Source organism: Nuphar pumila, chromosome 7 (assembly GCF_984573655.1).
Source record: "Nuphar pumila chromosome 7, dmNupPumi1.hap1.1, whole genome shotgun sequence".
In the NCBI taxonomy this organism is placed as follows: Eukaryota; Viridiplantae; Streptophyta; class Magnoliopsida; order Nymphaeales; family Nymphaeaceae; genus Nuphar; species Nuphar pumila.
The window spans coordinates 125,055,076-125,067,979 of NC_143255.1; the positions used below are offsets into that span (position 1 = coordinate 125,055,076).

Below are 12,904 nucleotides of genomic sequence, written 5' to 3' on the forward strand. Positions count from 1 at the left end.
ATATGGATTCGAGATTTACACGGTTAGATCCAAATAAATAGAATATTGTATGTGTAATATGGATTCATAGATATTTAAAATATATGGTTTTGAATTATGGTCAAATCCTGTAAGATCTATGATTTTATTTAAGCTTATATGGAGACCCATTTTAATATGGATCGTGTTGGACTTGATATATAACATCTCAAGTTGGTTTTGGATATAGACTCCTACAAATCCAATACATTTGGATATATATGGATCCAATAATGGACTTAAACTTAAATGTTCAGTTCTTGGTAATATGTTTATGTTTGCCACAATACTAGCAAGTAACTGACCCACATTGATTTTGCACACTCTGATGACACTGGTCTGATTTAAATTGGAATTTCTTTCTTAACCCTTGCCACAACCTCTATAAAAGCCTCAATCACTTTCTCTAGAGATAGAGAAGACTACGTAGGATGGAGCATCAAGATACACTTTTCCTGATTTATAAGCCGATCATATAAATATGCAAGCATCCGTCTTAACGCACCAATGGCGATTGCCGTAACAAAACTCTCATACTCGAAAGGCAGCTCGGTCAGAGCTGTTTGAACTATATCTTCTACATCAACCAGATGATTTACAACAACAAAAGAATCCACTAGGAACTTGATATGATCCAAATACGCTAACACGTTCATCTTCTCCTTCTTTATGAACGTAAGAAACCTTGGTCCACTCTTGTTCACCGAGTGACCTAAGGTACTTTAAGTTACAACATTTTGATTGGGATGATAATATACAAGATAACGATAAATTACAAGATCATGATATACAAGATAACGATAAGATCACGAGAGGAAGGCTTTTGGTGTCCTTCCTCTTGCGTTTTTTATATACATGATGATATGTTGACCTCATCTGTTATTGAAGTTGAGCTCGACTTTAGCATCGAGGTTGTTGAAAAACAATCTCATTTGTGGATGAGGTGGCGTGAATATTGGCTTGATCTGCGTTTCAATAATGACGTGCTTTATCATGTGGAGCTGATGTCACCCGTGGGTTTTGAACTTGTGACGTCCCAATTTAGTGACAATCTTAAGTCGCCCCTACCAGAAGTTTTAATGCAATAGCAACGGTTTATTAGCAATTCGTATCTAATGAATGTTTTCCACTAAATAAACCACAGAGATTCAAAAAACATGCTATAAAATATCAGAAAGAAATGTCATCCGTACCGAGTTCATGCTTAAATTAACGACAGACCAATTGCTGTAAACCTTAACTATTTGGATCTGGAGCGACTTACCGAATCCGATAAAGCAGCGACCGGATTGTTTGGATACCGGGGCCATACCCGACCCGTTGACACGTGTTGACTCTTAGGTCGGACCCCAATAATATTTGTACGGATGTGTATTCTATTTTTACCGCAATGCCCTGATTAATAACCAAAATCCTACCGTCGTTAAGAAGGAACCTTTTATATATATATATATATATATATATATATATGAGAGAGAGAGAGAGAGAGAGAGAGAAAAGTTGCTCTGAGGAGAAAGAAATCATACTGACGTGGTCTCGGAGGCGAAAGAAGACTTCATCGTCTCCTTTACTCTCTGATTGTTCAGGTATATCTCTCTCTCCGACAGGGGACTCTGATGAGCAACAATTGTCTTTCTATTGTGAGTGATACTATTGTGAATTTTGGTCATCTTGTTTTTCCTCTTGGAAGGATTAAATTTGATTCAATTGGTATTGTTTTGAACTTCTTTCTTGTTCTTTAGATGAAAGTTGGTTCTTTAATCTCTATAGGAGTTAAAGAAAGATTTTGGTTCTTGCCAACGCTATCTTCTTGACCAAATATTTGTCTCTCTGATTTGAGCGAGGCTATTGTGAATTTGGGTCGTTTTGTTTTTCCTCTTGGAAGGATTAAATTTGCTTCAATTGGCATTCTGTCGGACTTCGTTCTTTTTCTTTAGATGAACGATGTTGTTTTCGAGTTGAAGAAAGAGTGTAGTTTATGCCAAAAGTATCTTCTTGATCAAATGGTTTCTTGGTTGTGTAGGAAATGCTTTTTGGGTTATGTAGAGAGTGGTTTCTGGGTTATGCTGTAGACGCTTTGATGGTGGTGAATGAATGGTTTCTCTTCTTATCTTGCCTGGTTTAGAACGCATGCTCATTGATGGTTTTGCGGTAAAATGACACCAGTTCTCTCTCTTTATGATTTAGATGGACGTCTTTCATTCTTGGATCATTTAGGTTTTGTTCACTTAAGGGCCAAGATTGATCCAGTTTGCATTTTCTTGGTTTAGATGAAGTGGGTCTTCTCTGCTCTAAATGAATCTAGATTCCTTCTCTTTTCCAATTCCAACTGTGTTCCTCAGAAACGTAGGTTTTAGGTGCTAATGCGTCTTCATCATTTCATTACAATGGCAAGAATTGGGTGGCCGTATGAAATTGAATTTTGTATATTATGTTGTAATACATACAATGGCTCTGGTTTATGGTGTTAATGTTATTACTAGAAATTCTCATGTTATTGAGATCTTTGTTAAAGTGTGGTAGTTGCAGAATTTTTGGGTGCAGCCAGATTTACGCTATGCATGATTCAGAAGGAAGAAGGAAAAATTGATGTTGCATTTAATTTGATCTCTTGTTCTAATCTTTGGTAAATTCTTGTTGCATTTTAGTGATGATTTAAATGTATGAATGTTTCTCTTCATGTGAGTTTATCGTATAAATGATATTTTCTTTTCAGGCTAGTTGTTTACCATGGCCTATATCCCGCCACATAAAAGGAATACGCCAGGAGAGGAGAAGGAATTGCGCCCGGAATCTCTTGCTCCTAACTTTGATAAACAACTTAGGCTGGGGATGAGATCTGCTGGTTCAAAGGGTTGGCCGAAAACCGTACAATACACAGGAAACTCTATCATTAGATGTTTTCCAGTTGGATTAATCGAGAATGGTGAACTGCCTCATTCAATTCGCTTGGAACCATATCCATGTGTATACTCTGAGCGCAGAACAGGAAAAAAGTACTTTGCTTTACATAACATTGACCCACCAAAAGGTTTTTGATCCAAAACTGATCAATTGAGTTATGTGAATCTTCAAGTTTTTTTTTCCATTTCTTAATTGATAGTGAGTTGAACAGTAAAATTTTGGTGTTGTAGATTCTGGAACTAGCATATGTTGCTTCAATAAAGAGCCATGGTTGTTCATAGAAGAGAAGATACAATCTGATGTCCTTACTGCTTTCCAGAATGTTAGGAATCTAATAGAAGATGACGAGTCTTCAGATATAAAACCTTCATTTGTTGCTCGTGTTGGAAAGATCCTTTTTCATGGGTAAGTTCTTTTTGTTCTTTTGAATGTTCCCTTGCTTTGTTAATCTAGTATTCTATTTTTGGATTGATGGCTTGAAAATTTCCTGGAGCTAATACCTAGATGCATCCAGCTAAAAAGTGGGGAAGTAATTGATGGGTATTAAAAGAATGTGGGTATTTTATTGAGGAAATTAATTATGAACACGAAGTCGTTTGCAATGTAGAAATGCATTTTCAATTGTGTCTAATACATGATGCAGTGTCTGATTTTTTTTGAATTACAACATCTCAATTGGGGAGTGTCGGAGACTCAGAATGCACCCAATATAGAACATATATTTTTTTTATCATCGGGTGCAAGACCACAATTACTGGATCCGGTGTTTGTAGATCATGCTTTTGTTAGAAAGTATGTGGAAATGAATTACAAGAATGCATAGTGCATTCATAAGGTCCAATATTGGACAAACAAAACCCCATAGTCCAACACAACCCCATAATGGGGAATAACAAAATGGTCCGCTAAGGGACACCACAAGAAGCTTACGAAGAGGCATAAGTTGCACATACTTTATTGAATGAGGGCCTAAAAGGCCATAGAAATACATGGGGTAGAGACCCCTATTTATACAAGAAAGAGGGCTAAAAAAGGGGAGCCATTGGGAGCTCCCCATAGAGACGTTGGGAGCCCCAACGACTCTACGTGGGCCCCTTATGCGTGGATCCCTTATTCAACAAAAAGGAAAAAATAAAAAACTAAAAACTAAAAATAATTATTTACATAAAATTGTTGTTTCTAAAAACAACCATGTAAAATGACAAAAATACCCCTATCGGGTATTTCACACACATACATATCTATATATATATACTTATAAGTATATATATATATGTGAGAACATGTATATTTTAGCACCCCCCCTTAAACTTTACGTGGGGATAACGAAAAGTTTGAATATACAAAAAGGATGGTTCTAGGTCTTCAAAGAATCTTCAATGGAAGCCATCATCTTTAGAGTACATGAGAGAACTTTGCAAATGTCAGCCTTTAACTGTCTTTAATGATCATCCTCAAGCTTCTTCCACGATGTATCATAGATACTTCTTTCGTCTCATCTTGGCGATCCTGTAGAACAAGCCAAAAGAACTCCAAATAAAAAATATTTTTGTATCTTAATCAAATAAAAGATAAATAAGATTGACTATATGATTTCATCAAAACAACTATTTAAAAGATATTTCATGCATTTTAATTGAGTATTATGCAAAAATGACTTAAACTTAAATCTTCTATTGATAAAACACACTATGTTCTTGAAGAAGGATGTGTGCACAAAGGCCCTACTAAGAATACTTAAATAAATGTATCTAAAAGGTACAAGAGAGGACACCCACAAATGCACAATTTATATATTTAGAATCGATGCCAAAGATATTTCTCACAAAGGGTTTTATCAATATTTGGTAGTAAGAGTGTGCACGAAGAACACTCACAAGTGCACAAAGACACAAAATTATGAAATTTGTATTAAGATTAAAAAGGTTTCATGTATTACAAATATCTTTAAGAACACAATGTTCACATAAGAACTAATGGCTCCCTAAAAAGAACATACGAACGAAAGCATATTTGACACACAAATCAATAATAGGGAGACATTTTAACACAAGATGATCTAATGATTTCTTTCACATCTTAGAGGAAAGAAATTTTAAACAAATGTCAAAAAATGTCCACCCAAGAGTCAAGAGTGAAAGATATTTGCGTAGAAAGCCTTACACATTGAGGAAATTCTTACTCAAATATTTGCAAATACAAAAACTCATTAGGTGGCCGAAAAATAAAAAAATACTTAATATATAGGTTAAATGCCAAAATATTAAATTGGTTTCCAAATATGCATATCAATGATATGATCCACTAGAATTTCTTAAAATACAAGTTATGAATGAAATTTTGCAAATTTCAACAATAGTTCATCCACTACAAGCAATTACCTCATTAGTCCTCCAAAACCTATAAATCAAATATATAAGCTACTAGATTAAGAACATAAATATAATGCCATTAAAGGTCAAAGACACACACAAAGGTGTGTAAAAATACCTCTTGTCTACATGTAATAATACTTGAAATGAGTGCATCAACGACAAGAATAAGAGAATACACGCCAACATGGGCCAAAAGTATTTCTTGTCTACGTAAAAATACACTCAAAATCAAATATGTTCAGCTACTAGAACAAGAGTACCAAGCCAACCATGGGCAAAAACACACACGAAGGTGTGACAAAACATCTCTTGTCTACATAAAATAACACTTGAAATGAGTGAAAGAAGCCAACCATTGGCATACATCTCAGCGACTAGAACAAAGACACAAATGCCAACATGGACTAAAATCACACACAATGGTGTGAATCAACGTGCCTTGTCTACATATAATTACACTCAAGACAAATGTGTTCAGCTACTAGACAAAGAGTATAAGAATATGCCACTAAAGGACTACCAACACACAAAGGTGTAATAATATGTCTTATCTACGTATGATGACACTTAGATAAGAGGTATAAAAAGGAGAAGACTTTTGAGGCAATAAGACTTGTAATGACAAATATTTAACAAATAAAACATTAATTTCAATATACCTTAAAACATTTAAGGTTTCAAACTTCATACATCCATCACATGTACACATAATTAAGAGCATCCATAAAAACAATGTCAAAAAATAAACGAGTGACACATTCATAATTAGAGATCACATAACAAGTCATTTTAGAGTCAAACTACAAGTTGATAATCTAAAATGACATAACACGAGGCGCCCATAACTCACCTCAACAAACATCTCTAATATAACAATTATAAGGCAAAAAAGGATTGATGCATTATATAACAACTTGTGATGGATAAATATAAATGTCATAAAAAGGTAATGAACACTTAGGGAAATCATTTTCCAAATAGGTGATTTTACAAAGAGGGCCGATTTGAAAAAATCAAATCAAAGGTCCAATATGATCAATCACAACAATATGCTTCATAACAACAATTTTGCATAAACACGAATTATGCTTAATCATGATCAATTTAAAGAAAAACATACGAAAAAAGTATAATATACGAAAAAGGTTTAATGGAGTATCAAGTAATCATAACGACAAAGAGAACACATATGAAAAACATATCTAATTCTTTATAATGCTCGACACTTAAAGAAATAAAATGCATACCAAATAACTTTAAGAAAGAAAAGAGAGAGAGAGAAATAAAAATTCACCATTTTTCTTTAAAATTTCTTGAATAACACGCTTCCCGATGCACCAAAGAACAACTTGATCCCAACCGAACTTTGATACCATGTTAGAAAGTATGCAGAAATGAATTACAAGAATGCATAATGCATTCATAAGGTCCAATATTGGACAAACACAACCCCATAATGGGAAATAACAAAATGGTCCACTAAGGGACATCACAAGAAGCCTACGAAGAGGCATAAGTTGCACATACTTCATTGAATGAGGGCCTAAAAGGCCATAGAAATACATGGGGGTAGAGACCCTTATTTATACAAGAATGAGGGTTAAAAAAGGGGAGCCATTAGGAGCTCCCCATAGAGACGTTGGGAGCCCCAACGACTCTATGTGGGGCCCCTTATGCGTGGATCCCTTATTCAACAAAAAGGAAAAAATAAAAAACTAAAAACTAAAAATAATTATTTACATAAAATAGTTGTTTCTAAAAACAACTATGTAAAATAACAAAAATACCCCTATCGGGTATATATATATATATATACTTATCAGTATGTATATATGTGAGAACATATATATTTTAACAGCTTTGCCAAGTCCAAAGACCTTATATGCTTACTGAACCTACTAACTTTGTGTGAGACTTCATTTTATGTTTTGGTTAAGATTTGATGGATAGATTTGGATTTGATATGTCATCATGTTTCACCATTTATTTGAGATTCATTCTTATATTTGTTTTGTTTAGCTTATTTGGATCATAAACTTGTATAAACATGATATTTATGGTGGAATAAAATGATAAGGTTAATTTTCCTGTCAGTGCAGACATAAGGCCAAACCATGTGTACCATTAATTTTCTGCATTTCTCTCGTCTTATAGTTTTCTTCATCTTATTAATAAGGATTTGGGCATCAACAGATGCATTGCCTTTTCGTTAGATTGGTAAACTCATGGTGCTGAGGTTTCTTTTCTAGGAGGTTGATACTCATAATTTTAAGCATCAAAGCCATAATGATACTGTGTAAGAGACTGATGCCTATAAGTACAGAAGCGGGTTCCTAAAAGAGAATTGAAGCTGATGATTACATCAAAATGCTAAAACTGAGCTAGGTAGGAGGCATTTCACTAGAGGATACCGGAGAGGTGTGTGTGCGGTTCTTGATGTTCCCAAGCGTTGCATATATTGGACTCACGAGGATGAAATTTTGCATTGGATGATATTCTTCTAATTTTTTTTTATTGTTTTAGCAATTTCATCTGTTGGTTGATTTTGTTGTTTTTGTTTGGCAAGTGGGAACCCATGATCCATGGTAAACATGCCATCAATCATGAAGTCCCAGTTGTACTTGGTTACTTTTTTATGTGGATTATCAGAAAATTGCAACCATGTGATGGAAACAGAAGCTTCACAGGAAGGATGCAACTTAGGCTCTGGATACGTCTTTCATAGAGAACTATGCCTTCGCACCATGTGTGGAAGATAATAAAGATGAAAGATATTGATAGCTTATAGGATGCAAATCATCTAGTCGGCCCAAGTGAGTAACTTCTTGGAGTCTTTCATCTGTAATGTTCATAAAGTCCAGTGATGTTATGGTCTTAGTCTTTCTTTATGGTAATGCTATTTTACAAAGAGAAGTGTTCTATCAAGGAATACGTAATGTAAGTCATTTATTTGTTCTTTATGACACAGTCAATAATTTAATTTCAATTAGGTTTTGCTCTAGCCTCTTTGGGGGGTTGTTACTTCCTTGGTAGCTCAAAAATGTTCCTTTTACCTGCGTAGGCTGCATCAGACACAAAATAGGCTATGACAACCAAACTAAAATGTGGAAATCTTTTAGTTTTTAGAAGTTTATGTTCAGAAAGTGGCCTACAAAAAAAGTATAAAAAGAGTGTTTTATACAATAAAAGACTTTATTTTGTTGATAATTTAAGTTCAGAAAGAGAAAGTATGATGTACTGAAAAAGGTTTTTTGGTCTTTTATTAATTTAAGTCTTTAGAGAGGGGGAGAATGATGTGACTTACAATCGACAAAAGCACAAGAGAGCAAAAAGGATAAAATAGTTTGAATGTTTTAGGACAGAATAGTTTAGATGTCTTGTAGACTTGTAGTTAATCGCAAAGATATCCTCATAAGAAATTGTTTTTTCTCATAGGAAGTGTAATAACTTATATGTATGTACCCAATGAGTTTAATGTATATATATTATACATGTGTCTTCTTGTCTTTTAAAAATTTTCTAAGAGTTTTGTCCCATTTACAAGTCATGTACATGTAATCATAGATTCATAGTGTGGTCTTTACTACTGAAGCTGCTTTATATACTCATCATCTATGCATCACAGGGTTCATCATGACATGAGTCTTTGCTCATGGAGCTAAAATTTCCGTTAGGGATTAGAATCCACAGCAGAGTGAGAATAATGTATTGGAAAGAATATTAGGCCATAAAGAAGTGTCAAGCATATTATACCATAGAGAAGCTATGAATCTCATTTAAGTTGGAATAGCTTGTTCCTGGGGTTTCATACATAATAATGTCGTGGTTGCTTTTGGTACTCCAATAAACAAAGCAGGCCCCTGAATTTGGTACTCCAATAAACAAAGTAGATTTGCCATATCTTAAACCCAGAGGGGATTCTATTTGACTCTAATTTGAAGATGCTATCCTATGTTGTGAAAATGATGCTAAAATTAAGTCAGTGCTGGTTGTCATCAGTTGGAAATTTTTGGTAAGTTTAGGCTGTATTTCCAAAGTTGTTTATGGAAAAGTCATACATCTGGTGATCCATTATTATTTTCTTAAAGAAAGATTTTTGGAAGAAATTATCAGCCTTTTATTAAAAAGAAAGGTCGGGCTGTTATCCTTTTCAAGCTTTTGTAGATTAAATTGTTTGTATGAAGTCGTATGCTGTTTGTTTTCTCACCTTTTATTATATTTGTTTTAATGCAAAAACTTTGAGACTTAGGGCAGGTTCTAGGATTTGAATGCTATCATTGAAGCCTTGACCTGCAGTCTGAGTCCCTCGTTATTGTTTGCACCGGCTTAGAAGAATGAAGTTTATCCTTTTCAAATTGGAGACTCTGATGTTGTCAAATTGGCGGTTGCTCCCTTCTACCACAGCTTGTATGTGTATTTTTTTAACAGGCAAAGATTATATTGTGTTGGATTTCTTAGGGCATTTTATTTCGGTTGCATGCAAGTGTGTGCTAGTCTTATGACAACAACACACATTAATGCGTTCTTGGCAAACCAGCCTGTCACTAAAGCTGAGCTCAACTTTTCAGACTGCTTTGATGGTAAACACAGCATTCAATAAAAGTAATACTGTTGGGATGGCAAAATTCATCTCTTTTTTTTGTTGGTATATTGAGTCTGTGGCATTTTATTGGTTGTTTATGTTGTCATTTTTGAAAAGTGCATTATATTTTTAATGATTATATGATATGAAACAATACATGATTTTGTAATTCTTTCAAGATGGCTGCTGATTTTTGCCCTTTTTTCATAAGGGCAGGAAACAATCCATTAGTCTTGAGAAGTTAAAAAAGAGCTTTCTTACTGAAGTTGATCCTAAGAGTGGAGTTAACAAAATGTTTTATACTGCTGTGACTGATGCATACACGAACTTCATTGAGAGTAAGGTGGTCCAAGATATTGGATTTGCTTTCAAAGAGCAGAAAGATCGGTTCGTTTTGAAGGTTTGACTTTTCATAATATCTTGACTACATTTTCCCTTCATTGCATCTCAATTGTGCTAGATTTTGAAGTATTTTTCTCTTCAGATTCAAGATGAATCCCAACCAGATTGTGTGCTTAGCTGCAAATGCACTGTGAAAGGAGATGGAAAACTTGAGCTACAAAAGGTAATGGCTCTAGCCTAATGCATTTTGATGTTAATTAGAGTAACATTTTTGAATTATGTCATTTCAAGTCCTTACTAGAATGGATAATTAGACTGGCTAATCCCCACGAAGAAGATAATCAACTATTTAAGGTTGAAGATTCTAGGTTGTGATGGAAAAAAAAGGTTGAACTCGCTAGTAAAAGCTATTCTTTTGGTGCACTGAGCATAGATCCTAATGATTGAAGAAGGGCAGAAGTTCAAACATTTCTAGGTTCAATGCAGCAGTTTATAGAGTAGAAAGCACTTGGCATTGCATATCTTGATACAGTAATTTGAAATGTTTTATGTGAGTTTTGCAATATTAGCGTATGTCTAAGATTCTAGACTCGAACTGCCATATGCTTTATCCACATGCATGGTTCTGATAACTTGTAAAGTTTGGCATCATCTTGTTTTTAGGAGACTGCCTAAATGAGATTAGCATATTGCTGGCCTGCTGTGGTTTCACTCTAGTTTGCTCATAATTCAGCATGAGAAAACTTATAATAGTAAGCCTGCTGCTAAGGAGGTGTTAATTTGTATTCTGTAGATAGAAGCCAGACCCCTACGGCATTTGGTGGTGGACTTGCCTTGTCTTTTTCAAGATCATGATCTGAGAATTATGTTGATAACAAAGCTGACCGTGGAATCTTTTACTGTGAGTTCATTGAACAATTCATTATAGGTGAATGTTTTATGAAATTCTAGTTGATTTTCTTCTCTGTTTTTTGTTATTCTATGTAAATTTTCAGGATGAAGAGAAATGTAGCATCAAGGCGATTATAGAGTCAGCGATTGTTGATCCTAATGTGAAAGGTGGATTGAGATGGCCTCTAGGAGAAGATTCTGCTGGAGATAAGTTTCGTGTGCAAGAAGCTTGGCATGTCGTTTCCAAATCTTTTACTGGACCAACAATGCGGCTCAAGCTTAGGAATGCAGATAGGTTTGACTTAAGAAATTCAATGGGGGAGTATGCTGGAGAAGTTACTATGAAGTTGATTGGAGCGTCCAAACACTTGAAGGTACAATTTGATTTTTGTTTTATCTGTTCTCATCCCCGTCCTTTTTCTTTTAGATAGTATCTCAAATTATTGGTTATATTCCTTCCATTTTCCTGCGTATACAATGTTTAGTAGCTATGTGAAACAAGTCAATCAACTGGATGAAGTGAAATATTCAATTTTTTGCATAGCTTTTACTTCAAACTTTAATACATGATGAGTATCACAGTCTGAATTGTGCTGTTAGTGTTCTTGGTTATGGTGTAATGTGGCTTGTATATTTGATCGTGAATCTTTTATAGACTTGAAGGGGGTGCTGGAGTCCCATGTATAGGGATGTAAGGTATAAAGCATTTGAGATTCCCAAGTAGTGCTCAGAACAATGCAAATTTTCTCCTAGTAAACTTGTTAAACATTTCTTCTGTCAAACATCTGTTTAATGCAGGTCTCAGGATTTAGTCTTCAATAACCAAAATGAGTAGTGATATGGTGACAACTATGTTGTAACCATGAATCCACTGCCATATTTGCTGTAATGCGTCCTGCTACTATAGCATCTTTTTTTTTCTATGACGAGGAAACCTCGCCGAAGCGAGGGAAAACCCCGAGTGGGGCCCCACAAATCTACTATAGCATCTTGGGGAGTGGAAAGATACAACAATTTAACAAAATGATGATTTGCATTTAAAGGGAGGTGAACTGATTTAAGAGAATAAATTCTTTGAGAATGTTGAAATTGAACATCTTTTCTGCCTTTTCTTTTTGTTTAGTTTATATTTAAGGTTTCATTTATTTGATAGCTCTTAGAAAAAAGACATGTTTGGAAGTTCTCTGCTAATCTCATATGCTATTTCATTTTCCTCTGTAATAACAATCATGGCAGGAGGCTGGAGGAGGGGATGAAGCTATAAAGGAGGCTTTTCGTGAATCGCTGAAATTGATCTGGGACAGTTTCATAAACTGCAAGATCTGAAACTATTTTCCTGCTTTTTTCTGTTTTTGAAATTGAAAATAACAGGTTATAAAAATCTTCATGGAAGATTTTTCGCGAGATGTATTCAAAGTGTGGTTTTTCTGTCACAAGTTTCTGTTTCTATAACTGGACATCCTTGTATATGAAATGCATTGGAGTGTTGTTTGCACTAAATTCTTCACTAATCACTTCAAGATGAAGAAGTCCTAACATTTAGACGAACATTTTTAGGCATTAAAGTTGTTTATCCTCGTTCGGGATGTTATTCAAAGCTATGTTGAAGTTTTATATTAGAGAAGTTTTTTATGTTGGTGCCTGCACAAAAGGAGAGACGTCTGATAATGGCCGATGTGTGAATCCAATGTGTATCATCTCTGAGATGCTCGTTTCCTCACTCGGTCGCAACTCTTGATGAGTGCAGGCCCTCCAACGACGATGAGCAGGATCCCAATCTTAGAGCTATCAA

General features: G+C 34.8%; 1 protein-coding gene across 2 annotated transcripts; it reads left to right on the forward strand.

The window, feature by feature from the left end:
- Positions 1 to 1,488: 1,488 nt before the first annotated feature.
- On the forward strand, positions 1,489 to 12,612 carry LOC149833354 (uncharacterized). Of its 2 annotated transcripts, XM_090015064.1 has the most exons (9): positions 1,489 to 1,604; positions 2,548 to 2,644; positions 2,735 to 3,049; positions 3,153 to 3,327; positions 10,096 to 10,279; positions 10,364 to 10,444; positions 11,015 to 11,122; positions 11,217 to 11,486; positions 12,349 to 12,612. In XM_090015064.1, exons 3-9 carry the CDS (start codon positions 2,749 to 2,751, stop codon positions 12,436 to 12,438), a joined length of 1,209 nt encoding a protein of 402 aa, XP_089871190.1. In that variant the 5' UTR covers positions 1,489 to 1,604; positions 2,548 to 2,644; positions 2,735 to 2,748; the 3' UTR covers positions 12,439 to 12,612. The 2 variants fall into 2 exon arrangements, with proteins under 2 accessions (XP_089871190.1, XP_089871189.1); XM_090015063.1 differs by lacking the exon at positions 2,548 to 2,644 and having other exon boundaries at positions 1,490 to 1,604.
- The last annotated feature ends 292 nt before the right edge of the window (positions 12,613 to 12,904 follow it).